Source organism: Aaosphaeria arxii (genome assembly GCF_010015735.1).
Source record: "Aaosphaeria arxii CBS 175.79 unplaced genomic scaffold BU24scaffold_4, whole genome shotgun sequence".
NCBI classification, from domain to species: Eukaryota; Fungi; Ascomycota; class Dothideomycetes; order Pleosporales; genus Aaosphaeria; species Aaosphaeria arxii.
The window spans coordinates 742849-769550 of NW_022983477.1; the positions used below are offsets into that span (position 1 = coordinate 742849).

Here is a 26702-nt window from a genome sequence, read left to right on the forward strand (position 1 = left end):
GGGGAGAATGCTTCCTTGAGTTTCCCAAGAGGAGAAGGGCCACGCTTGACGTTTGCAGCGACGTCGGTTGTGATGGAGCGTTTCGGAGTGTGTGTGGTCTCGGCAGAGGTATTGGAATCGGTAAGGAATGGCTCGGAGGGCGCAGTAGAGTCGATTGTTTCGGATGTGATTAGAGGAGAGGAGAGCGTTAGGAGGCCAGCGTGGGAGTGGTGAGGTGAGATGCCTGGACGAGCTGGAGAGCTGAAGGGAGTTAGCGGCTAAGCGCAAGGCTGATTTCGGATGAGATTGTCGACGACGACGAGGACAACAACAACTAGGGACAATAAAGAGAGAGTAGAGGAATGCAAAACGAATGCTGGGGGTATCTTATGTAAAACGACGGTAATAAAGGGAAAAGGAAGAAGCGCGTCGTAAGCGACAGTACAGTAACTATAGGAATACGCGGGCGTATACGGGGGAATACGTATGCGAAGGCGGAGGAAGATGTGGTGGACGGATGGTGGTGGTTAGTGGAAGTGGGGAACGATGAAGCCAGAGAGCGCATTTGGGGGTCGTCGGCCAGTCGGTTCGGTCGGTCCAGCCAAAGTAGGTAGCCGTCTCATCCCAGGTAGGAAGAAAGCAACAACCACCGTTACCTGGCTACCACAACCACCACCGCCTGGCTAACAATTGAGCAATGACAATATTGCCATACTGTCAAAGCTCCTTTCCAATTCCAGCTTATCCACTTCTCTCGATGCCCTTTCTTTCAAAGGTACGCCCGTGCTTGTGACATTTTGTGTTACACATGATCTGGATTCCAGAACCATGGATAGCAAGCCAGGGACGAAGAATGGTAGCAGTAGACTATGAATCATGACATGTACAGACACTGCCATGGTTCAACTCCATTGCTCCCTTCAGCCGCATCCTTTGGCTGGACCTCTGCGCATCCAAAGGTAGACGGGTTATTGCCAATTGTCGCATTGCAGGATCAAGTATGCAATGCTTCAATTGGGAAACAATATAGTCAAAAAGAAAGGAAAGGAATACAAAGAAAATAAATTCAATACTTACGATTCTGTTGCTTCCTCAGAGTCCTCTGTAAGCAAACTGCTGGCGACGCTCTTGTGAAGGCCAAGCGACTCTTCGCTTTGCGTCTGAAACGGCGACACTGCGCTCTGGGGCCTCTGCACTGGTAAGGGAGGTATCTCGTCCGCGTCGCCCTGCAACAGTTCGTCCGGCATGGACTTTCTCCGCTTCTTTCGGCCCTTGAAAAGCTTCGACATCCTGCGTCGATGCGATGAGGCCTCGCTGTGGCCGTCATCCGATGTGCGGCTCTTGGATCGGTCGAGAGAGCCAGCGCCGGTGGATTTCATGTCATCGTCGCGAGTGTCGCTGCTGGCAACCGAATTGATGGATGACCTGAGGCTGCTTTTTGAAGTGCTCCTGCCATAGGGGGCTGCCAGGGTATTTTCTGCGCCGACTTTGCCGTGCGAGGACCGTAGTGACGTCGTGCTGCGAGACCGACCCGAGGCCTCCATTGTTGCGACCAAGGAATCGGTAAGTCGGCTAGTGGGAGGTGGGTTTGGAGGCGGAATTCGATGAATGACCTAGATAAAGAGGCAATCAAGCTGCCATGTTGGCGTGATTTTGTGGGTTGCTCGATGATGCAGTGAGGAGGCGGGGAAAACGAGGTGGGTGGTTGTGGGAGGGCGTCGTGCGAGAGGTCGTGAGCTATTATTTTGCTATTACGTCGGAGGTCGGAAGGGTAATGGCGGGAGATGTTAGGATAGATTGGACAGTAGATGAAGACGTCCACGAGAATAAAAAGAGAGGAAGAGAGAATCGGAAGCCGTTCGTAGGGGCGAGGCAAGCAGCAGGGTCAGGGTTTATGTTAGATCGAGGTCAAGGTCAAGGACAGGGCATCATCTATGGGGATGGGGATGGGGATGGGGATGGGGATGGGGTTTGCGACGGACAGCGAAAACGTTAGTTAACTAGGTAGGCAATAGGTGAACGGGTATTTTTACTGTGGCACTGGGGGCTACTGGGTGGGTGGTAGCCAGGTGGACCGTGATTCGTGATGGTGTTACTCGTATGTACTCCGTACTGCTGGTGGTGGTTCGTCCTCAGCTCTGAAACCCCCGAGAGTTGCATCCTCATAGTTGTTTAAGGTTGGTTAAGGCAGGTTACTATTCTACTCCCAGTCACCTTAATTACTACCTAGTAGGTAGTAGGAAGTTAGTCCAATCAGTCATTATGACAACGAGTACGAGATAATTACGTACCACCACCTCCACCACAAGTCTACAACCACGGCCAACCGAACTGACACCAGGCAACCTGGAAGGGCAGGCCAAGGCAGGTCAGCTCTCCTCGGGGACAGCCTTTCTCCAGCCTTTTCCAGCCTCTCTCAGCCTGTTTCCTATTCCAGGCAGGCGAGGCAGCTGATCGTTGGTTGCATGGGGGGTTCACACTGTTTGACAATTGATCCCTGTCACCTATGACTGACCACCCTTATCGATAACGATAGACACTTTGACAACCAACAACGTCAATACCACCATCACACTTACTCAAACCCATACCACCCTCAAGATACACCACAACTCCCACACTCCATGATATATTATGCCATGATATGACGCTCCACCATGGAAACCGCTCATCTCACAAAGGCGCACGAACATGCCCGCAACGCTGCCACCGCCACCTATAGCAACAGCATCGTCACCGCGGGGGCAGAGCATGAACTTGCTGCCTCCGCATTTCGCGATGCTGCCCAAGACGCCCACAACGACGAGGTACTGTCCTCACGCATACACGCATTTGCCTTATACCTCATGTTCTAACAGTTTACCAGGCCCTCCGTATTCTCGCCCTCCTCGAAGATCACCACCTAAAGCTCGCCAGTCTGATCAAGGAACCCCCGCGCGCCACAGAACCCAGCAAGGACACCACCTCATCCATTCCTGAACATGCCGATACTCACAGCTCCACTGGCCCTGCCAAATTATCCTCCTCCCGTAGCTTGTCTCCATCAAACACACGGGCACCTCCCCGACGTAGACTCCCTCAGTCGTCTATAGCGAGCAATCTTGCGGAGAAGAGGGGGATCCCCGGCGCGCGGAGGAGCACGCCCAGCGCATCTTCGGTATCGGTGACAAACGCTCTCGCAACTCGAAATGAACAGACTTCGCCTTCGGTTCGGGATATGCTACAGCAGCAGCAGTCGCGCAAGTCAGAGTCAAACAAGAGCAAGGAAGATGAACCCAACGAGCCCGCAAAATCGAAAGCTCCTCCGCTTCGCCGAGACGTATCACCTCCGCCAGACGATAACTTCAGGCGGTTCTACTCCGCCTTTGGAGGCGTGATATCCGCCATATCGGCACCGCTAGCATTCACGTCACTCCCACTCAACCCACTATCGTCTTCGCTATACGGCAAGGAAGATCCTCCAGCGACGCAAACGCCCCTCCAACCAGCCAACAAATCGAAACCCACGACCAAAAAATCCGACCAACACCACTCTCTCGAAGCATCCCGAACCATCAAATCCTCAGAGCCCGACCTCGCAGCCCTGATCTCCAAACCCGCACTTCGAGCCCTCCGAGAAGACCAATCCGCACCCCTAGGCCCCTTCGCAAACAACGAATCCTTCTACTTCGTCCCGACATCAGGCGGCACCGTCTCGTACGCCAACATCCTCCGCGACCCCCAGGCACACCCTCACCACGCAGCGCAAGACCCGCACCTCGACTCCATCGCGGAGGGCGACAACGAAGGCGGCAGCAGCAGCGCCGGCGCCCTGGGCCTCCGAGGAAGCTCTCACGAAGAATTCGTCGACGCACGCGAGAACGTCGGTCCCCCCTCCCCAACCACTCCCCGCCGCCCACGCTCCTCCAAAGGCCCCTCCTCCACCACCACCCCTTCCGGCGGCGGCGTCACAACCGCGCAAACCATCCGCGCCGGCCGCGGGCAAGGCCTCAAAACCCTCGAGGAACTCCACCTCGAAAACGAGACCCTCCGCGCCCTCATCGACAAGCAATCCAAGCGCCTCTCCATGTGGGAAACCACATCCCAATCCTCGTACAACGCGCTCGCACAATCCTTCCGCGCCCGAGGAGGCGGCGGCCCTACCCTCAAACCCACCCTCTCCGACCCCTCAGCCCTCGCACAAGCCCTCTCCATGGGCTCCAACGCCCTGCCGTCCCCTCCCCCAGTCCCCAACATCCCACCACAGTACCACCAACCGGGCGGCACGCCCAAAGACACGACCACGCAAACCTCCACCCCCTCCACGGCAAACGAAACCGAAACCGACGACGCGAAGAAAAGAATCGCAGACCTAGAATCCCTCCTCGCGACCCACGCCGCGCAGATCTCCAGCCTAACGGCGGATAACCAGCGGCTGTCCCGCGACAAGGAGCGCAATGCGCAAGTCATCTCGCGGTACAGGGAGCAGTGGGAGAAGCTGAAGGCGGGGGCGCGGAAGAAGGAGCAGGAGAGGAGGGAGAGGCGGGTCACGGAGTTGAGGGCTGGGGAGGGGCAGCAGCAAGGTGGGAATGGGAGGGATAGTGAGAGTGGGGGGACGACGACGGGGGATGCGGAGGGAGAAGGGGAGGATGAGATTGGGGATGCGGGTGAGGAGGGGTTTGGGAAGGCTTGATTGATTGATTGGGAAGTGAGGGTTGGATGTATATATGAGAGAGAGATATGTCGTTGCTAACTACAGTTTCACGATGTCAAAGTGTTGGAATTTGAATGTTGGAATTCATATATATTCAGTTTATCAATTTGTCGGAACTTGACTACTTTAGGCAAGACCATACTACGTGCATGCACCCATTGAACCCATACTTCCATAACAAAAAAAGAGCAGAAAAGGGATTCAGAGAAACTCCATAACGACCGACCGACACCCACAGCCACCGCCCAGAAAAAAAACCCTTCAGATATCAATCAAGCAAACAGGACGCACACTTAAGCGGCAGCTGCGATGGGCTGGGGCTGGGGAGTGCCCTGGGTGCCGACGACCACCTCGGGCTGGGTCTGGATGCTTCCGGCAGCGAAGCCGTCGAACTCGAAGTCTGGGTGGACGCCGACGCGCTCCTTGCTGAGGAGATCGACGAGGAGCGGGCTGGGCTTGTTGTTCCTGTCGGAGAAGGAGGCCTGCTGATCCTTGTACTTCTGGACGCTCTCGGCGTACTTGTCGAAGAGGTATGCGGAGTCGAGGGGTCCGCCCTTGGCCTCGGGATGGAACTGGGAGGTGAAGATGGGGCGGGTGGCGTGGATCAGACCCTCGTTGGACTGGTCGTTGAGGTTGGTGAAGTACTCCCTCCAGCCGGAGGGGAGGGTGGCCGGGTCAATGGCGTAACCGTGGTTCTGGGAGGTGATGTGGCACTTGCCGGTGGTGAGGTCGAGGGCGGGGATGTTGTGGGCACGGTTGCCGTACTTCATCTTCAAAGTCTTTGCACCAGCAGCGAGAGCAATCAATTGGTGACCCATGCATATGCCCATGATGGGAATCTGGGAGTCCTCCATCAACTTGCGGAGGTTGTAGACGGTCTCAGTGCAGTGAGTGGGGTCACCGGGTCCGTTGGAGATGAACACACCGTCGAAGTGGTGTGCAACCTTGTGGATGGGGTAGTCGAAGGGGAAGCAGGTGACGCTGGCACCACGGCTGACGAGGCTGCGAAGGATGTTCTCCTTGACACCGCAGTCGATCAAGGCAACGTGCATGTCACCGAGGGAGGAGCTGACGTGGAAGGGAGCCTTGGTGCTCACACGGCGGACAAGGTTTATGGCCTCAGGGTCAATGAAGGCCTCGTCCTCATCGGCGTCGTACTCCTCTCCAATGGAGATACGGGCCAAAGAAGAACCCTGCTCACGGAGGTAAGTGACAACCTCACGGGTGTCCACTCCCGAGATGGCTGGAACGCCCTCACGAGCGCACCACTCAGAAAGACTCTCGACAGCGGTCCAATGGCTGTGCTTCATAGCGTAATCCTGGACAACGATACCAGCGCACTGGATGTATGGGGATTCGAAGTAGCGGAGGAGACCGTGCTCATCACGGGCCGAAGAAGGCACACCGTAGTTGCCAATCAGCGGCTGTGTGAAAACGAGAATCTGTCCACGGTAGGAAGGGTCGGTCATGGACTCAGGGTAGCCAACGAGAGAGGTGGTGAAGACGGCCTCTCCGGAGATGTTGGCTTTGGCACCGAAAGACTTTCCAGAGAAGATAGGTCCATTCTAGGGAGGCGGTGAGTCAGATGGACTATCAAGACGAGGGGACCACCAGCAATTGCATACCTTGATGGTAAATGTAGCACGCTCCGTAGAGATTTCAGTTGCTCGTCGCTTGGGGGATGGCACCTGGCGAGCAGTGCTCTGTACAGTGGCCATGAAGCGAGTCTGGGAGCGGGCTTTGGCGATTTGTCCCAGGACGGCACCCGCAGACCGGAAGGTGGAAGGCTTGATGGATTGGAAAAGCATCTTGGCGAAGGGGTTTGTTGGTTATTTGGAAGTAGTAGTGGTCGTAGTATTGCTTAGGTAGGGCGAGGCTTTCAGTTTACTGAGGCCTTCCACAGGTGGTCTAGTCATTGGTCAATTGATACGTCCGAAACGCGGCGTCTGTTGGTGATGATCATACCTGAGATGTAGTCCTATTGAAATTGATCAGCCATTGTTCATAAAAGAGGTTTGTATCATGACGGTCGAGAGAGGAGAGGTGCATTGTGGGGTTATAAGGGGTGTGACACATTCACGGCGAGCATCGGGAGGGACGAAGATAAGGGTCGGAGCAAGTGTGAATACATACCTGGGAGGTGAAGATTGTTGCAAAAGCACGCATAAGCGCGATGAGGTCAAAATGGAGGAGTCAGGACAAGAGGGGGCAACACGCGTGCCTTTTGAGAGCGAGTTTTGATGGGAATCTGGATAGTAGCAAGAGGTGTGTGAGTGTAAGAGAAAGGGCGTGGGTGATATGAACAAAGTGCGAAGAAAGACTTATCATCTGCGTCGCGCCGGCGGCGGGGTTTTCTAATACCGGAGAGGCCGCTAGACCCCAAAGGAGAAAGGCACTGGAAGCTCACTCAAGCAGCAAAAGCTCTGGCGGTGACGCAAAAGCCAACACTGAAAGTTTTTTTGCGTCATTCGGGGTTTCGTTATTGGGCAGTTCCTGGAAAGATCGTCGACGGGCCGGTATCTACACACTGCACACAGTCTGGCTTAAATTCCTAGGTACATAATTCTATTATGCATCCATACAGCAAACCCTAAATCCCCCAGTCGTTTCGTTGTCATGGTGCTAGGGGGAAGAACATCGACTATCCAGGTTGCGCTGCAATATGCTTGTCACCTTGCCATACCGACCATTCAGTACTCAGAAGTTTCATGACACTCCTGTATCGAATCTGTCCGGGGAGATCTCATCTCCAATCTCGCCGTGCTTTGACTCTTCACCTAGTACCTCAACTTCCGAGAAAAGATCCCCGCTCCACTTTTCGCACGCCTGCGGCCTGTCTGCAGGACCCGAAATATTTCCTACCTAAAAAAGTATCCTTGATGTTAAGAAATTTCCGTGCTGTCCTTTTTTTCTTTCTCGTTCCGACTTCGGCGGCTAAGTCGCTTCGCGTAACTCCTCGTATGAAGCAACATTACTATTACCACATACAACGCCCAGATACAACGTTAATTAGTGACTGGAAAGTACACACACATGGAAATTGGTCAATGTCTGACTTCTTTATTGGTCCGACTAGCCGCGATAGATAATCGCATCGGGAATTTCAGACGGCCACTTAGAGACAAATCTGGCATCCAGAGGTGCTTAGCTTCAGGGTATTGCCGGATGTAGAATTTTTCTATGCTGAGGGTGCTGTGCATGGAAGCTCATTGGTCGGCTAGGACTATCGGATTGATACTCGTATCTCATACTCTAGTGAGGATACCATGGTAAAGAATGTGTGTTTATAGTAGTATGTAGGTAGCTTGTATATACATTGAACCACCCCTTCCTTCTCCCCAAGACCCTCAAGACATATCTACGATCAAACTGTGATCTTCCCCGTCAACCTGATATCCCTCGAGCTAGCCCCGACACTGACTGTAAAGTCTCCAGTCGGGACCGCCCAAGCCTGACGGCCGCTATCCCAGTAGCTGAGATCTCTCCTCCTCAGCTTGAACTCTGCGGTCTTGCTCGCGCCGGCTTCCAATTTGAACTTGTTGAAGCCGCGGAGCTGCTTCGGAGGACTCTGGGGAGCACTGGAAGGGAGAGTGATGTAGAGCTGTGGTACCTCTGCGCCGGCAACACCTCCGCTGTTTGTGATCTTTGCAGTGACGGTGGCGACGGTTTCCCAAAGGTCGGCAGCGCCTCCGGGTCCCTTTGTACCTGTTGCGGGTCCCGACGATGGTTTGCCTGTGACGGTTATGTCGGAGTATGTGAAGTTAGTGTATGCTTCTCAGCTGTTAGCAGTGCTATCAATTGTTCATCTATGAGGCAAAGACTGACATAGTCCGAATCCAAACTCGTAGCGGGGCTCAATCTTCTGCTGGTCGAATCTGCGATAGTCGATGAACAAGTCCCAGTTGGAGTCAGTACCCGAGGCAAAGTTCGTGCCATAGTCACCAGGCTTCTTTGCAATGGTGTATGGTAGTTTTCCACTGGGATTTTCGGCTCCGTAAAGTACGTCGACGAGACCATTACCGGACTCCTGGCCTATCGAGTTTCAGTAAGAATGTAAGTAGCGAACAGAGAATGGCATACCAGGAAGGCCTGCCCAAACGACAGCAACGACGTTAGGATCCTCAATGTAGGGCTCTAGAATGATAGGCCCGACGCTGTGAACGACAACGATAGTATTCTTGTTTGCGGCAGCTACGGCCTTGACCAAATCGTTCCCATTGTGCCAGGGGTCGAGGTTTTTACGGTCGCCTGCATTTCCCTCAACCTCGATATAGCCCTCGCCCGAATCGGCGTTGATGCAAACAATGGCAAAATCAGCACCTTGAGCGGCAGAGGCTCCTTGTTGAGGGTTGTCATTGGATGACGTCTTGACAGTGGTGCCATCCTTTTGGGCTTGAGCTCTGATGGCTTCTAGTGGGGCGATGAGGTACTATTTACAATGTCAGCGTAGAATAGACAGGTCTTTTGGCAAACTCACTGGGAACTCAGTCGTTCCACTTCCCCATCCCATGGCTAGAGTACCGCCATTGCCACCTCGATCGACGTGTCCATTCATTCCCTTAGGATCAACGATCGAGTCAGTTCCAATGACAGCGATAGTCTTTGGCTTGTTCAAAGGAAGTGCTTTGTTCTCGTTCTTCAGAAGAACAATTCCCTGTGCCGCCATTTTCCGCACATTAGTCTTGTGATTGCCGCCAACGTCGAATCTCCCAATGCTCCAAGAATTGAAGCGTGCTTGAGGGTACCCCTGATCTTGGCCAACGAGATACCACCCAGCAAGAACGCGCTTAACCATGTCGTCGAGACGTGCCTGTTTGACTTGACCGTTCTGGACGGCAGATTGCAAAGCTGCCTCTGTTAGATTCTTCCTACGGAATGCGTCAGTGACAACAAATACCTGGACCCCAAAGTACATTTCCCTTATTGAAATCGCTGCCGTTGAAATTAGAAGGAGAAACACGATTCTTGGAGACTTCACACTTACCTTCCTGGCATAGTCATATCCAGACCACCGTTCGCGCTGCCGACGGTAGTGTGTTGAGCTGCGACAAGTTAGGTCCCATAAAGAGATAATTGATGAAGGAACCCACCATTCCAGTCACTGAGAACATGGCCTCGGAAACCCAATTCATCCTTGAGCAGTTTGTTCATAACACCATCGCTCTCGCAGGCCCACGTCCCATTGACTTTATTGTAGCTAACGAGAATCAACACATGGCCAGCATCAAAGGTTAGACGATCTCACCTGCACATAAATGACGCAGCATTGGCCTTGACAGCATCGGCGAAAGGCCAAACATACAGCTCGTGCATGACTCTGTCTGGTACATTCGAGCTGATGGACTCGCGCTGCTTCTCCTGCTCATTGGCGATGAAATGCTTCGCGCACGCCTGGACACCGCTCTCCTGCATTCCCTCGATCGTCTCCGCCATGGCAATGCCGGCAAGGTATGGGTCTGGGCCAAAGCCCTCCCAGTTCCTGCCTCCAGCAGCGAATTTGCCTAGTGGGCCGGCTGAGGGTCCCAATTGGACGTGTACGCCTAGTTGCTTTGCTTCTGCGCCGATGAACGAGCCTCGCTCTCTGATGAGGTCCACGTCCCAGGTGGACGCGGCGTGGATTCCAGATGCGAATGCGGTTGCGCCGTTGATGTAGCGAATGCCGAGCGGGCCATCCTGGAGACAGAGTGAAGGGTAGCCGATCGATCCAGCAGCTTTGGTGTTGCCTACACAATTACCAGCTTGCCAGCCAGTGCCCGTGACGATGCCAATCTTCTCGCTCTGGGAGAGCTTTGCAAGAGCAGCTGTGGCCTTGGTGTAGGCTGCGTCCCAGTCGATGACAGCACGTTTCTGTTCCGAAGATGGGATTGCTGTTCGGAGGTCAGTATCAGTGATAATGAAGTTCAAGCAGTTCAATCGTACCGGACGCTCTTGTTAGAGCGGCCGTAGCTAAGAGAGGCAAGAAGTATCCACGCATTTTCGCTCAGTTGCGCAAGGCCTAGTGATAGAGTCGATACCGGTCGCAGACACCTACGATTACCATTGGAATGAGAACCTTTTAAATCGCGGTCGATCACACACACTCTCTTCGGTACATCCATGGCCGTCGTAAGTGCGGAAGAATTATTACCATGGCTGTACCTTGTATGACACTTAATAGAAAGCTTGGGCGTGCTATGTTTCCCACTACGCGGAGGGTACATTGCCATCATGCTGCTGTGGGTATATTAAATATCTGGTCACATTAATGAGGCGAAGACAAGATTTGTATGGTATTAAACTGTGGCGGCCCGGCTCTCCAAGATGATTCATTCCCGGAACAAGGGTGATCTCGCCTGTTGTCGAATAAAACCGTCCATCAAGTGCGTCACGAGTGAAAAAGTGATCAGGGACAAGACGATCTCCCAAAATATGGGGAACGTAAGTTAATATGCAAGCCTCAACTGTGGGGTGCGTTAATACACTACCGTAAAACATGCCCCTATACTCGGAAGCTGTCACATCGATAGCATCCATGTGGAGACTGCCAATGATGCAACGCGTGCAGGTCGTGACATGCAAGTTGCAATGAAAAATTCCCATACATGATGTCTGTCTACGAATAAAATACTTGACTCGCTTCATGCGCGTACGTATGGGTATCATGAATAAAGTACGTATGAAATGTGCGCAATAATCGAGGGTCTGCATCGGATGAGAGGCGACTATATTCGGACAATTGGCATTATCACTTGGCCATAAAAGCTGCATCCCCCTAATATAGGGTGGGCAGATTAGGTCAGCTGCTGAATTTGTTCTCTGATGTACCTCTGCCGGAACATGGATAAGGTTCGGATTGCCTCTTTCGAACGTCGAATCAGGATGTATGAAGGGTATGGCCACCTTGATACATAACATGACGTGCTGAGTAGTCAGCGCAGACGGGTTCACTGGCACTAGCCAGAGACGTGGTAAGTCTTCCAACACTCCCAGGCTATGAACTGCTCGCCGAGTTAAGGGTACTCGCAATCATCATCTAACTTTATACAGTGTGCGCATGAGGGCTTTTCTTCTGTACATTTCCGTCTTCGTTGGCGGCAATTGGTACATCCGTTTTTGGATCGTTTCGGCGGCCTTGGAACAGGGTACTGGCAAGTCCACAGGCCTCTTTGGCACTGATTGCAGGTGGGCCTGGCATAATCGCACTTGATCTTCTTCTCACGACATCGAATGCATGCGCCTTTGGTGCGCGTTGGGGCAGGTGTCGGCAAAGGAATCGGAGTTTTAATAGTAGGCCGACCTGTTGAAGACGCTTGTGTTTTCTTGGTTTTCGATCCTGTCGATGACTCCGAAACGTCGACTTTTCCCGACGAATTGGTTCTCCTCTTCTTGGTCTTTGCTGCTGTCGACGGCTCTGGTACGTCAATACTTCCCGAAATCCTGGTCCTCCTTTTCTTCGGAGAGCCCGATACGGGTTGAGGTGCTGATGGTTGAGGATCAGTGTTGGCATGATCCAGTTCGTTCAAAGCACTCTTTTTCTTTCTACTTTTCCGGGGCTTTGGCGGTTCTTCTGGGGAATTTTCTTGTTCTATAGATATTTTCTCTACCGCAGGTAAAGGGCTGTACGAGGTCAATAATCATTGTCATTCTTGAAACCTTTGATTGGGAGAATAGGTGGCAACGATGGAGCAATAGCTAAGGCTGCTTAGCACAGGGAAGCTTACCTGTTTTCTTGCTCGTTTTCTTGTCGGCTTTTTGTGTCTCGATGAATTGGATTGTGTATGTAAATAACGTTCACTGCGTCGCGTTTGAAAGAAAACTTAATATGGATGGCTCCTTTGCAGTCGAATGTAGGGAGCTGCCTATTCGCTCGTTCGCTTTTGTGCTCATCGGAGTCATTCTGGTCGGTAACATTCTCCTTCTTGGAATTTCTCTTGCGATCACGGTTCTGCAACGAGTCCCAGCAAACATATTTGAACCTAGAGCCATCGCTGTTTATCGTAGCTTGGCGCTCAGAGTATCTGAAGCCATCTGCCTCTTGAATGGATTCAATAAAGGAACGAGCAATGGCCCTTTGGACTTTCAATCGCTCTTTTCCTTCAAGGTTACGGCAGAAAGCGTGTTCGACAGTGATGCTCTGCGGAAAGTCGGCAGGGACAAGACCGAGGGGTTCAAGTTGTCCCTGATGCGACACGGAAATTGTGATGGTTGATGTATTTGCAAATACGAATTCTGTCACCACCTGGGTGGGAACGAAACTCGTGGCAGATTTCTCGAGCTCATTTCGAAGTGCTCCATCCAGCTGTAATGGTTAGATAGAATTATGATTACTTAGGGTCCAAGCCATCGTACCGATTCGAGGGTCGGACAGCGATAGTAAACATCAGGCTTCATCCCGCGATGATAGCGGAGATCAAGCTCGTCCTCTAGTTCATTCATGTTGAAACAGTTCGCGTCACCTCAGCGATGACCAGTGCATACAATGATTGACCATTCTTGTTCTCGATGTTTCCTGTTTCCTAATGTGAGGAAAGATACGTAAAGGGCCTACACAGTAATAGTGTATTGGGAGGATGCATGCGTGCACATGATTTGTAGATTGAGCACGCACGCGCGGAAGCCGGAACCGGAAAATAGTAGGGCCGGATCATAAAGGCATTAGCCAGTCCATGGGCAAGTAGAACGAATGAACGTGCGAACGAATGAGTGATCAAATGAAGAAATGAACGAACCACCTGCATCAATGTAGTTGAATCTCGTTTTCCTTTTCCTTTCGTTTGCTCTTGATCGTGGCGTGCATATTTTTTTTTGCACCAAGTTCGACCGGTTGGAAGTTTGGTCTGGAATTTCTTAGTTGGATCCACCAACTTATCCAAGGTCCTTATGCCCCACGCATAATGCGCCAGATCAGCAAGAGCAAGACAGCAGCCCATAAAATTACTGCAGCACTTCTTCCTCTCATATGCTGTGATATTCGTAATTCTAATTGAGATGTTTCCCCTGGAATAACTTCGGAAAGTTCGAACGATTTCATCACGTGGAAAAGGAGCAGCCAACCAATTGTGCTTACAGTGCATTATTGGAGCATATGAAAAGCCCGTGTTGCACAAAGACAGCGGATGCTGCCGTGTCCACATCACTCCGCACAGTAGGCTGGTAGTTGGAGACCCAGCTACGGCAATGCTTGCGGAACAATGAGCAGTCTATTGGTATGCATACGAGTAGTATTTCTCCAAGCACGTTGATGCTGCATGGTCCTATGGATAAGCTACACTTCGCTGTTTGCTGCTATCCACTTGTACAAGTGGACAATCAATCGACTTTTAGTTTCCGAGGGTGCACGGGGCTTATCATGGCACATGGAAGGAATCCGAGGGATCGAGCTGTACGTGCCCTGCATGTGGTGTGCCACGCATCTGGTAGGCGGTCAATAGAATCTAGCCAGGACTCGTGTTGATCCTCTATAGCTTATATTGTTATTGCGGGCGACTGGGTATCTCGCCATGATGATGGGATACGCTACAGCACATGACGGAGCAGATGCAGCATATCAATGAATGGGTAGATTGTGCCCTTTAGACAGGCTCACACGCCGACGGATAGTTGCAGGCACAGCCATTTGCCATGCAGAAATGGGGGGTGGAGTACTCCGTACTCGTACAATAATAGGAGGGCGAACAAAAGAGAGAGATGCACAGCACAAAGTAATGATTCAAGGGAGGTAGATAGGCAGCTGGCTGGCTGGCTGACGCACACAAGCGTGCACAATAACTAGAACACGAGAGAACCCTTAAACGTTTTACTCGCGGAACCAGAATGATCAATGATAGGAGAAATGGGTCAAACCCCAGGACCCCAGATCCAAGACTCGATGCTTTGTTTTGTTTTCTTCTATTGTTTGAACTTTGTCTGCGCTCTGGTGGGCGGATCCTTGTATTCGCCCAATTAGAAGCATAATTGATGGTAAAGACTTCTTCAATGGTTGAATGAAACCAGGTCAGAGATGTATATGGGTGTACCTCCTTATGTAGAAGTACATTTGAAAAGCAAGAGTCTGGTAGAGGAAGCTCGTCCTTTTTGTTGACTGTGGTTCGGAGTACAATTGTAATACTGACTGCATCTGCACCATCTGCATCTGCATTGCCGCACCGCGTGGAAGTGGACCCGGGAAGTAACAGATCCTACCTGCCTACTACTAATTAGCAGCCATTTGAAGTCCGTGGGACAGGAAATTGTGTTCATCTAGTATGTTTGTAGTGTAGTGAGTTGTGAATGTTCATGGTGCCCCCTCGTCGTCTTCAGCGGCAACGGGCAGCAAGCTTGATCTAGCCTCTACCGGCGGCCGGACGCTCTCCACCGTCAATCAACAGTCAACAGTCCGCTCTCGAGGTATACAGTACAGTCTTCACAGCTCACAGTCACAATGATCATATCAGTATATATCGCACCCCCGGGTTCTTTCTACTGTAGTAGAGTTAGCTCTGTTCAGTCATAATTGGGCGACTCATCCAGGGATTCTAAAAAGAAAAAAAAAAGGTCGCGATTCTCCGCTTCTCTACCTAGGTACTCCGTACGTACCTACACACTGCGCAGTACAGCCTGCCCTAGCACCTAGGTACCTAGTACTTCCCTACCTGCCCGCCTACGACTCTCACAGCTAGCTCGTAGTAGCAAGCCTTCAAGGTAATTAGCAGTGCATCCCACATACCGCCTACCGCCTACCGCCTACCGCCTATACGCCAACGTCTAATTGCACCTTAGGGACTACGCCTCCACGCATCTACGCCGTAACCTCTCAACTCTCTCTCAGTCTCGTACTCTAACTCGACTCTACTCTAACCTACCTAACCTTGCCTTTCCTTACCTTACTCACCTCGACTCTACTCTACCCTTCTCTTCTTTACCTACTCTCTCCATCACTATCCCGTGCTTCTCTCTCTCTTCCTCCCTCTCCCTCACTCTCCACCTTCACACTCTATCACGCCCTTCGCCCTATCCAGCCGCATCCCTTCTCTCCTCGCCACCACCACCCACCTACACCACCGCGCGCACGCTCAAACACCCGCCCTAAGCTGTCATCTCTCTCCCTCTCCCGACAGCCCCGTCATCCCGTCCTCTGCTCCATTGTTCCCTTCGGCCCGCCGCTTTGAAACCTCGACCGTTCTGACGTTTCGAGTTTCAACCTTCACTTTGCGGAGCACGCGCCCCGGAGGCCCTCGATAGAACAAGATTCCACAGGTAGGATGATGCACACCCCGTACAATAGCGCCGCTGCGAATCACTACCAGCTGAACAACACTAACTAACTTGTTTGTCTTAACAGGCTTCTTCCGCTTCCACCCACACCTCACCCCTCGTTTGGTTCAGAGCTTCACCACCTTCACAAGCTTGATTCGCCTCGACCGCTTGCCTCACTACCTCCAAGTCTCGCTCCTTCGCAAACTCCTTCTACTCCCGTATCGCCAAATATTCAATACCTTCGCAGAAAGCTGCCCCTCATCAAGATACCCCCTGTCATCCACCGCAGCTCAATTTCAACATGGTCGTGGCAACAATCAAGTACGTACAGCCTTCGAGTCGCGTTCAATCTGCCATGCCTATCCTTTACCCACTGCTTTTCCTGGAATGCTTCCAATGCTAATTGCACAATCGTAGATGTGTTGTCGTAGGTGACGGTGCAGTCGGAAAGACATGTCTGCTTATCAGCTACACCACAAATAAATTCCCCTCGGAATATGTCCCTACCGTCTTCGACAATTATGCTGTCACCGTTATGTAAGGTTTCCCTTCTAAATCACCTTTCAATATTTTCGCTTGGTTAAGGAGGTTGCCAATTTGCCCTTGGCTGGTTGGGCCACACGTTGGAATAAACTAATCCCGTGTCTCCAGGATCGGTGACGAGCCGTACACATTGGGACTTTTCGATACCGCTGGACAGGAAGATTACGATCGACTCCGCCCTCTCTCATACCCCCAGACAGATGTCTTCCTCGTCTGCTTCTCCGTCACATCCCCCGCATCGTTCGAGAACGTCCGAGAGAAGTGGTTCCCCGAGGTGCATCATCACTGCCCCGGTGTTCCTTGCCTCATCGTTGGCACCCAGGTCGATCTCCGGGATGATCCCGCGGTCCGAGATAAGCTCGCCAAGCAGAGGATGTCGCCTGTTAAGCGGGAAGACGGCGAGAAGATGGCCAAAGAGCTTGGTGCAGTCAAATATGTGGAGTGTTCTGCCTTGACACAGTACAAATTGAAGGATGTGTTCGACGAGGTAAGTTGCGATCGTCCATTTGGCCGACTGACAAGAAACGGACTAATGAAAATAGGCAATTGTTGCAGCTCTTGAGCCACCAGCACAGCGAGAGACCGGCCGCGGGAAGGGCACGAAGAAGAGCTCAAAGTGTGTCGTGCTCTAGGCGTGTCATTAGAGTCTACATGGGGCACATTTCATGCGGAAGTGGTGCTGCAGTTCTTTGATTGTTTCTGTAGGCCGGCGTGGCTATTTGGGATACCTTACGTTGAATTCCCGGCGCTTATGTGGGTAGCGGTGTTTTCTTGCGAGCTATGAAATGCTGCTCTTCCTTCCATCGACTTTTCTATCCGTACTTGCCGGTCATGCCTCGCAAGCATTGCATACCGCTTGATTATGAAATCGGATATCACGGCCTGCCATCTGAACAGAGGGCTCATTCGTAAGCCAGTGCTTGCAAATCTGCACTGCGAAGCTAAGATAGAGCACACAAAACGTAGCAGCAGTTCAAGCTGGTGGTAGGCTATTTACCTTTACCTTCAACTCCTTCAACTTCAAAGACTCACTCTCAAATTTGAACATGTGACATATGTTTTTTCTATTCTTCGTTTACTACCTAGGAATTCATGCTTGGACAGTGTAGAATTTGGTCACTGACGTAAAGTAAAGCAAAGGACATAGTACATGGTCGCAATGTTGCTCGAAAAAGGTTAGCATGGCAAGTTGATTCTCACCTTCACTTTACCTGGTGTTGTTTACGCTGTCTCCGCGTTTGTTATTGTTGTTCTGCCTAGGTGACCACGCGAAGCTCCAGTTCAAATATCACCGCGCCCTCCGCCTTCGTCACCTTCTCCCCCCAACAACAATCCGCCCGACGTTTTGTTTCTTTTGTTCAAAAAGAAACAAGCTAACGGAGAAGCAGATAATACAAGCTCACCCACCCAATCACACAATCGCTCAACCACTCAATCAATCTGTCCAATGTCGGCGGGTCCTGGCTTCAGGCGCCTGCCTTCGGAAATCGAGATCACCCCTCCGCCGCCGAATCGACCGGTACCTAGTCCCAATGCCTTTGCGATTGCAGCAGCTCGTGAGAAGGCCGAGCGTGAGATTCAATCTCGTCGTAATGTGGAGTCTAACAATCCTTACTTACCCTTGATGGCGCCGCCTGATAACATTCTACAGGGTGAGCAAGCCACTGGCCATGGTCTCCGGCCCTCCACTGGAACGAGGTCTCTCGGACACGAGCCCGGCCTCACTCGAAGCTCGCCTGCGAAGTCTGACATACGCCCATATACTGAAGGTGATCGTCATGCTAGCACCGCTCGCTCCAGACATTCCAACCACACTGAACCAGGAAGCACTCGAGGTTACAAACTGAGCCATGGCCGAACTGCGAGAGCGAAGCCTGATCTTAGGACTGCCAGAGCACACCTTGAGGCCAAGTCAGAGAAGAAGCATTTCGAGATGTTGCACCAGCCCTGGGATGAGAGCGGCCGTAAGTTTCCCTGATCAACGAGCGAGTTCTATTGTGACTAACAACTCTAGGTGGGGACTATGATATGCAGATCACGCGCATCGATAGAACTCGTGAAAAGCCTATCAAGAAAAGCAACTCTCTCAAGAGTCCAATTAAGAAGATGTTCGGTAACCTAGGCCTTCCGAGCTTTCTCTCGTCTAACAACGACGCGGCTGGACCAAGCACCCCTCCTCCCCCAATGCCATTGAAGGCTGCTAAACTCCTTGGGACGGACTCACAGCAAGGTCGTGGATACACCTATCGTCCTTGGAACCATACACTGCGCTCTACTACATCGAAGTCACTTCCATCGAAGATTCAAGATCCTCAGAGCCGCGTTCGTCATCCTCGACCTCGCAGCCCTCCTCGCACCGCACTCAGGACTTCATTCCACAAGAAATCATCTTCCCGTGACAAGGTGACTATGACCAAGAAGAGGCCCGTAAAGAAGCCTCTTTGGGCAACGGAAACCCCTCACGTCCCACCGACTCCGCCAGCAAAAGATACGCCACCAGATGTTCCAGAGAACATGCTCGGTTGGACTCAGTCCAAGCGTGTCATGAAAGACCGTGCCAAGGAAGAGTATCGCAACAGGGCAAGGAACGGCGATCCCATTCCCAAGATGCCAAACTTTTATACTACTGCCCCTCTCATCCCGGAGGGCGGAGGTGAAAGCCCAACAAAGTTCGTTCCTTATACGGCCGAGGACTACGCCAAACTGATTGAAGCTCCTGACATCATGTCTGCTCGTGGAGAGATGGGCTATGCGACCAACAATCCCTTTGAGAACTCAGACAATGAGCAGGAGCCCGAGAATGAGCAAGATGAGGATGACATGCACCCAGCATTGAGGCAGGAGAAAGGAAAAGGAAAAGTCATCGAGCAGGTGTCCCCCACCCAGCAGAATGTGGCTCAGCGCTATTGGGCTCAGCATAATTTTGCTGATTCTCCTCTCAAGCCTCGTTTCTTCACTCCAACTGGTCTCTCTATTAAAGGATTTGAGGAAGATAGGCCGTCTAGAAATGTAAGTCATCCTGCCCCAGTCGTACCTTCCATCACGTTCTTCGCGCACGTGGCATCTTCGTCCATGTCTCCTTCACTCTCACTTTACTCCACTTTTACCTCTTACTCCTCCTTCACTTTATTTCTTCTCCCTTCCCCGCACACAAACACAAGCGCACAGATCGCTGATAATTCGCCCAGGCCGATCCTCGCCGCCTGCTCTTCACCGTTCCAGCACCCAAACCCAACCAGTCGACCTCTTCCGTACAGACCAGCTCCTCCAAAGAACTCGTCGAGATGATGTTCAAGGGTGATTCCAGTGAGATCAATATGGCTCCCGGAGCTATGGACGAAAATAAAACAGCTGGCGGTCAGAAAACTTCACCACAGAAAATGCAGGGAGTCTCATATACCTCAGACACCGCTTCCATCGCCCCTTCGCGCAATGAGCAAGCTTCCAAAAACGTTCGCTCAAGCAACGGCTCGCAGTTTCTTCAGCCTGATCCATCCTCATCTCGCCTTACGGCGATTCTCGATGCTGTGAGTCCCTCCAAGGCTGGTTATAGCCACAACAACAGCGATGCATACGCCAGCTGCCCGAGCGCGGTCCCGAGCCCGCTTCACCATCAGGCTCCACACCTAGGTCTCGTGGCTGCTGCTATGCAATCTGGCCAACCACTTCCAGTCGATTCCAATGATCTTAGCAACATCTATACTCACTTCTTTATGTGCAATGAGCATATCGATGTAGTTGGCCGCACACTCTTCGATGCAGTTATCAATCAGAGCGCAACGCAATATACCCTCATCACGACGAGACACAATGACATGGTTGCCAAGCAAGAGGCAGGGTTCAAGGAGGTTCAAAGCAACATGACATCCACTGATAAGCGTATTGACGACGTCTTGGAGAAACAGAAGGCCATCGAAGCCAAGATGGACAAAGTCATCGGATTGTTGAAGTCGGACGTTGCCGAACCGCTGTCTGCCCAGAATCGAAAGAACACTGAGATGCAGAAGCGAATTGAAGATCTGAGGAAAGAGATGGTAGCGCTTAGAACCTCTCTACCATCTGCTCAAGCATATGTCCCGCAAGGACTAATGGGCCCGCCGATGCCACTTCCCAACCATCGCTCACAGCCCTCTCTCGCCTACTCTTACGACCCGGTCGCGGATTCGCCTGCTGAAGGCCATCGCATGCCGCCAGCAGGCATCTTCGAGATGACCAACCACGCGTACCCTCGGTTCGGTCAAGGCTATACCAGTGGTAACAATGGCGGTACCGGCACAGGCAATGGTACCGGCAACAGCAACGCTACCGGCAACAGCAACAATAATGGCATCAACAATGGAAGTACCAATAGTAACGACAATAACTTTGGAAATGGACATGCCTGGCGCAACCAGAATGCGGGCTCCGAGAATAAGGATCGATATGCCTCTTCCAACCCGTACCACAGCAACAACGGAGCAGGCCACTTCAGTGGTGGGAACGGAAGCTTCTATGGAGGCATGCCCTCGTACTACTCTGGCAGCAATGGCCACGATTTCAGCAACGGAGGAACCAAATAGATGAATCCTGCAGGACGACAGTGGGTTGTTCGATCGACGTTTGAACTGGATGAGCCCTTCGTGAACTACCGCTAATCTAACGACGTATGAACCGGAACGATTCTCCTTGCGCGACCGCTATTTGGACGACGTATGAACTGGATGCGAAATGTCTTGATATGACTTGTACCAACACACTTAGCAACTGGAATTGACGTAGCCTAATTGTTTCTGGCGCCAAAGGCCTTGTTTGGACTTTGGAAGAGCCGATCTTTGGGCTGTCTTCCTTTTGTTACTTTTCATTTTCCCTTTCCCCTTTTCCTTCACGATTAGGAAAACAATTTGCCTCTTGGAAGGCTCAGCTTAGTACACTCCAGCTCAAAATCAGGAATCGACTTGTGGTCAGGACTAGGATCAGCGAGCAGGCAGAAAGGAACCGTTGAGTTTGCCATCCACGCTTTGCTTGCAAACTTTGCGTTGTTCAACGCTTGGTAGCGTAGCAGTGTAGGAAGGAGAGCACAACATCTTGGACTGTATACTAGAAATCAATGACTCGATAATAAATATACTTAGTAAAAGCATGTCCCATGTCCTTTGCTGCTGTGAATGGATGTATTTTTGCAAGTGTCATCCAGAGAATCAAAGTATCTACTTGTAGATGTATGATGGAAGTAAACGCAGGCATGGTTACCTATGTACTCTACTCATAGAAGGAAGAGTTAAGGTAAGGGATCAGGGGTCATATAGCTTGTCGCTGACGTTCTAGAAGAAAATGTAGGAAAGGGTCCCGGACGATATAACAACATTCTACCTATGAACAAGGTATGGGACCTGGGACCGCGATCGTGGTAACATCTACTTGTACTCTCCGTACCAAGTTCCCGACCCTCTCTACAGAGTCTACATGTAAACTTTCGAGGAAAAATAATGAACACAGGAAGGAAAAGCTTGTACTTCTAGACATCTGCGGGAGGCGTTCGGGGGCGCCGCTCCATGTGGGTGGGCGCTTGGATTCATTGCGACCGAGGCGAAGGGAATTAATGGAGTCATATTACAAGTAGTTACATTTTGAGGTGTTTTCTCCCCCGGATTTCGATGTTTTGGTCTGGAAGCGAGGCTGAGCGGTTAGTAGGTGGTTTTTGGTGTAGGGCGCCGTGGGACGAGGGACAGGAGAGAGGACAGTCGAGTATCAGACTATGGGGAAGGGGGTCATGGGGAATCTAGAATACACATCGACCCATTCCTTCGATACATTTTCCCGTTCAAGCGAGCGAGTAACCAGCCAACCCCTCAAGAGATGTAACCCTTTTCTTGTTCCTGCTGATGCTCTGTGACTATTATTGGGGTTGTGTTCACCAAGGTAGACATGATCATTGCAACGCCGTACCAGTATGATTGAATATAGCTCAACCACTACTACAACTACTAATTGCATTACCGGTAATTACTGATTGGATCTCCACATTCATGGCTTGCGGCTTGCCTACAAAAGAGTTAATTGTCTCGACCACTAATTAATTACTGTACAAGTGGAGGTGACTTAGCTGTAGTCTGTGAGTCTGTCCCGCCCGGTTACTGCTTGGTCACTGTATGGTGTGTGCTTTTTTTACTCTCTGCTCTACTCTGGTCTGCTCTCATTTGGGGTGCAACTCAGACAAAGTCAAAACGAGAAAACACGGGGGAGCGAATTGCCTTGTCCTGCCCTGCCCTGCCCTGCCCTGCCCTGCCCTGCACGCCCTGCCACAAAGGACCTGACTCTTGTTGAACTATTCCCCCTCGTACCTGCTCAGGCACATTACCTTGTTCTGTACTTACTAACTACTAGGCCATTGCCCTACTGAGCTGGGTTGGGCTGGGCTGGGCTGGGGTACAGTTCGTTGGATTCGATACGGGTGACCATATGGTACTAAGTGACCTACGGGATCTTCCTAGTTATTACTACACAAAGTACTATTACTGCTACTACTGCTAGTACAAGTACATACTCACTGACTACCGACGCCTTGCGCATTAACTATCCCGACGCAGCGTTTCCCGTTTCTTTCTTTTCAAGACTACCATTTGCTTGTTTGCTTGTCTGCCGACCTGATTGCTTGCTATTACTGCTGCGCCCGCGGTAGGTTGGCAAGCAATACACCATGGCTGACTCCGACTCCAACTCCAACACCAACATCACAAACACAATCTCCTCCTTGTCCTCCTCCACCACCACCACCACCACCACCTCGACCCCCGAGGGTCGACCTCCTCCTTCATCCTCGACTACCACTACGACCCCTCCGCGACCTCTGCCCGGCCACTGGCTGGCTTCTCCTGTTGTCTCCAAGACTTCGACGACGCCGCATGCGGCGGGTGCCACCTTAGATACCTCCAGCAACACTTACAAGACAACTGCCTCAAACTACGCGGCTCCCGCCGACGCCATCGCATCCTCGCGCCTCTTGAATGCTCACCTTCCACCTCACAACTCTTCAGACGGCGACTCTTCCTCCTCCGCCATCCCCTTCCGCGCACACATCCGCCACCCCACCGCGGCCGGCCTCCAGTTGCAAACCGACATCTCCTCCCTCGTCCCCCACGCCGAATCACGGATTTACCAATACTCGACGGACAATCTGGAGGGGTCTACAGCAGAAGGCCTGCGGCACGCGGCCACCGCGCCGATCACAATCCAGGAGGGAGGCCATTTGAGGACTGCTCTGTCGACGGCGAGCATGACCGGTTCCCTATCGCCCGGCTCCGCACTCTCCTCGCCGGCCCTAAATGCCCTATCGGACCTCACCCCTCTACCTTCTCCTCTAGTAATGTCAGACTCTCCCGGGCCATGGAACCGCGCCGGCCTCCCCCAGGTACCTCGCTCGAGAGGCGCGTCCAGCGCGTCTTCAAAGGATGACTCCTTCGCCATGCTCAGCAGAGGAACACTCTCTCCGTCCCCGTCGCTCAAGAAGAAGGGATACCAACGGCTCCAGGCCGCTGCGGTCGAAGCCGCCGCAGCGAATCTATCCAGGAACGATAAGAGTCGCGACAGGAACCGAAGCATCAGCGAATTCACTCCGGAAGCATTGCACAACATTCGACCCCGCCACGTCACAATCTCCAACATAGCCCCCGAGCAGGCGGCGCCAGAGCAGGATTCAGAAAACCATCTCCATCGAGAGGCCTACCTCGCGGCGCAAAGAGGACTCGTTTCTACCACGGCCCCCAAAGGTCTCCCCACACCCCCGGCCAGCAACGCGAGTAATGCGAGCAACCGGAGCATGACCGAGAGCGAAGGCGAAGATACATCAGAAGATCACGGCATTCAATACATTCGCGTCAGGCATGGATCGCAAAAGACGAAGAGGCTCTGGCGCCCCGTCAGGCAGCTCGGCCAGGGAACCTTCAGCAAAGTCTACCTCGCGACAAGCGAGAAAGTTTCGTCCAAAGACCCACTCGATGAGTCTGTTCTCGATCCCCACAAGTTGGTAGCGATCAAGGTGTGCGAGCACGGTCCGGCGGGTGGCGCGGATGAGGAACGTGTAGAACTAAGCCTCAAAAGAGAAGTCGAAATGCTCCGGTCCATCTGCCATCCCTCGCTGGTACACCTGAAGGCCTTCGACCATGATGAAGCACAGGCCCTGTTGGTCTTGACGTACTGTCCAGGTGGTGATTTGTTTGACGTGGCCAGCGCGCACCGCGAGCTGCTCGGACCGGACATCGTCCAACGCATCTTCGCGGAGATGGTCAGTGCCGTGAGGTATCTGCATAACAAACTAATCGTGCATCGCGATATCAAGCTTGAAAGTACATTTCTCCACCCCCCCTGAGAGCCATTGGTCTGTCTTCCGCAAGGGACAATGAAAACTAACTCTCGTAGACGTTCTCCTAAACATCCCCACAAGCACAGTGCCATTGCTGAAGCACCCCCAATCACATCCGTTCCCCATAGCGACACTCACGGATCTGGGGTTATCTCGTCGCATCCCTGCCCCGCCAGAGTCCCCTCTACTAACCACACGCTGCGGAAGTGAAGACTACGCCGCCCCGGAGATTCTCCTCGGCCAGCCCTATGACGGCCGTGCCACTGATTCATGGGCTCTCGGCGTCGTGCTGTACGCCCTCATGGAGGGCCGCCTGCCGTTTGATCCGCCGCCCGGGAAAGTAGGCTCACGCAGCCGGGCAGCCCATAGGATTGCCCGATGCGACTGGGTCTGGGTCAAGTATGGCGACAACTACGGCGAGTGGGATCCCGAGAAAGGCAAAGAGTGGAACGGCGCCCGGGAATGCGTGGAAGCACTACTTAAGAAGGCGTCTCGCGGCCGCAAGAGCCTCGACGAGATCGAGAAGATGGAATGGGTCCAGCAGGGGATCCAGGTCGAAGGCGGCGTGAGGCGGAGGATCGAGGACGAGGAGGAAGAGAGGAGCACAGGCGACATCACGGCGAGGTGATCGTTATTGAGGATTCGATGATCCTGAGAGACGAACGACGAAGACGACGACAAATGTACCGATACCCCCATCCCCCTCCCTTGAAGATACGCGGGCGGCATCCCCCATCGGTCTGTACTACCATCCTTTCCCATCACCTTTTCTTGTCACCTTGACATTCATCATCTTGATTCTCTTATCGTTCATATTCATGTTCACACACATTCACACATTCACACACAAAGGGCAGCAAGCGGCAGCAGTAGGGAAGGGAAGTGTTTTTTTGGTAAAAAGAAACAAAACAAAACGACTGTAATGAACAAATATAACCAAATCACAAACAGCTTTTCAAAGATCTTTCACACTGTCGTGGGGTTTGAGATTATGTGCCCTTCCCATGCACGCACTTGGTTGCCTGGATATACTTCTTTACTTCTTCTTTTTTCTTCCGTTTTGATTCGTCGTTGATTGTTATATCCTACCTACCACTTCTGATATCCTGATCGACCTCTTTTTGTTTTTGTTCATTATATATCCGTTTCTTCACACAGTCGTATTCCCCTTCTTCTCCGAGGCAGATAGCTCGGTTTTTCTTTTGTGTCATGCATTTTTTGCTGCCTGCTGTCGGGCTTTTTTTTGAATGAACTCTTCACTGAATCTAATTTTCACCTTCTTCTTCTTTTCGGAGATATTGCTTATGGTCTCGCACCACCTCTTCAGAAAACTTTGACACTCTCGGCCGTAATACTTTTATAACTTATACCTATACCTATACCTATACCTATACCTACCTTTACATCTACACGCGGAGGCTGGCTGTTGTTGCAATGACGACGAAGTGGCATCTTTGCTATTACTTTTACTATTACATACCTACAATCTATCTTCACGTACCACATCTCGAGGGCCCTCCACGTCTCTTTTCACTTTCTCATATACCAGAAAGAATGTCCAGAAAACGTCATCGTTGGAGCAAAGTTAGAAACCGGAGAGATTACGGTGCAGACCTCGCGGGTCATACCTACCTTTCCGTACAAATCGAGAGTCTATTGACGGATGTGGATTAAGAGGAATTGGAATTGAAGTTGAATTACATTCGAGACGGGACTTTTCCCCGGGAAAAGGTTGGTCGTACTTCCATATATACCTAGGCATACATAGGTATCAGAGAATCATGTTTATCACATCGTTTCTGTGGCTTTCAGGGAATCTTATTCACATCTTCTATAACATTTTCATTTCCTGCCCGTTCTATTCTTTCAATCTAGTGCGTCGCTCATCCCAAAACGGGGTTTTAGTCCCCGGGGATTGTTGTAAGGGTATCAATT

The 26702-nt window shown here is 51.8% G+C and overlaps 8 protein-coding genes across 8 annotated transcripts; 4 read left to right on the forward strand and 4 right to left on the reverse strand.

Moving 5' to 3' along the window:
* Positions 1-634: 634 nt before the first annotated feature.
* BU24DRAFT_421772 (uncharacterized protein) lies at positions 635-1024 on the reverse strand. The gene has a single exon (XM_033527804.1). It carries the CDS (start codon positions 876-878, stop codon positions 663-665), a length of 216 nt encoding a protein of 71 aa, XP_033383807.1. The 5' UTR covers positions 879-1024; the 3' UTR covers positions 635-662.
* Positions 1025-2160: 1136 nt separating this feature from the next.
* Positions 2161-4651, forward strand: BU24DRAFT_491709 (uncharacterized protein; the record flags this gene model as incomplete). Its single annotated transcript, XM_033533830.1, has 2 exons — positions 2161-2786; positions 2846-4651. The coding sequence occupies exons 1-2, from the start codon at positions 2637-2639 to the stop codon at positions 4649-4651; spliced, it is 1956 nt and encodes a 651-aa protein (XP_033383808.1). The 5' UTR covers positions 2161-2636.
* A 314-nt stretch (positions 4652-4965) lies between these two features.
* BU24DRAFT_432998 (glycoside hydrolase family 3 protein) lies at positions 4966-10646 on the reverse strand (the record flags this gene model as incomplete). Its single annotated transcript, XM_033529948.1, has 11 exons — positions 4966-6237; positions 6298-6480; positions 8043-8443; positions 8498-8704; positions 8753-9101; positions 9150-9520; positions 9570-9604; positions 9657-9714; positions 9763-9869; positions 9918-10539; positions 10592-10646. The coding sequence occupies 11 exons, from the start codon at positions 10644-10646 to the stop codon at positions 4966-4968; spliced, it is 3660 nt and encodes a 1219-aa protein (XP_033383809.1).
* BU24DRAFT_179170 (uncharacterized protein) lies at positions 10548-11722 on the reverse strand. The gene has a single exon (XM_033521593.1). It carries the CDS (start codon positions 11564-11566, stop codon positions 10856-10858), a length of 711 nt encoding a protein of 236 aa, XP_033383810.1. The 5' UTR covers positions 11567-11722; the 3' UTR covers positions 10548-10855.
* On the reverse strand, positions 11662-13087 carry BU24DRAFT_408683 (uncharacterized protein; the record flags this gene model as incomplete). Its single annotated transcript, XM_033525872.1, has 3 exons — positions 11662-12268; positions 12373-12950; positions 13001-13087. The coding sequence occupies 3 exons, from the start codon at positions 13085-13087 to the stop codon at positions 11662-11664; spliced, it is 1272 nt and encodes a 423-aa protein (XP_033383811.1).
* A 3100-nt stretch (positions 13088-16187) lies between these two features.
* BU24DRAFT_461717 (cell division control protein) lies at positions 16188-17061 on the forward strand (the record flags this gene model as incomplete). Its single annotated transcript, XM_033531920.1, has 4 exons — positions 16188-16207; positions 16304-16423; positions 16538-16916; positions 16972-17061. 4 exons carry the CDS (start codon positions 16188-16190, stop codon positions 17059-17061), a joined length of 609 nt encoding a protein of 202 aa, XP_033383812.1.
* Positions 17062-17876: 815 nt separating this feature from the next.
* On the forward strand, positions 17877-21482 carry BU24DRAFT_491714 (uncharacterized protein; the record flags this gene model as incomplete). Its single annotated transcript, XM_033533831.1, has 3 exons — positions 17877-18393; positions 18444-19438; positions 19618-21482. The coding sequence occupies 3 exons, from the start codon at positions 17877-17879 to the stop codon at positions 20986-20988; spliced, it is 2883 nt and encodes a 960-aa protein (XP_033383813.1). The 3' UTR covers positions 20989-21482.
* Positions 21483-23029: 1547 nt separating this feature from the next.
* Positions 23030-25685, forward strand: BU24DRAFT_421782 (kinase-like protein). The gene is made up of 2 exons (XM_033527805.1): positions 23030-24750; positions 24824-25685. The coding sequence occupies exons 1-2, from the start codon at positions 23106-23108 to the stop codon at positions 25393-25395; spliced, it is 2217 nt and encodes a 738-aa protein (XP_033383814.1). The 5' UTR covers positions 23030-23105; the 3' UTR covers positions 25396-25685.
* Positions 25686-26702: the final 1017 nt, after the last annotated feature.

Bases quoted from the DNA above. Each gene is read 5' to 3' on its own strand.
- BU24DRAFT_421772 (XM_033527804.1), bottom strand. From the start codon at position 878: ATGGCAGTGTCTGTACATGTCATGATTCATAGTCTACTGCTACCATTC.
- BU24DRAFT_421782 (XM_033527805.1), top strand. From the start codon at position 23,106: ATGGCTGACTCCGACTCCAACTCCAACACCAACATCACAAACACAATC. The intron at 24,751-24,823 runs GTACATTTCTCC...TAACTCTCGTAG, and splicing joins TCGCGATATCAAGCTTGAAA to ACGTTCTCCTAAACATCCCC.
- BU24DRAFT_179170 (XM_033521593.1), bottom strand. From the start codon at position 11,566: ATGTTATGTATCAAGGTGGCCATACCCTTCATACATCCTGATTCGACG.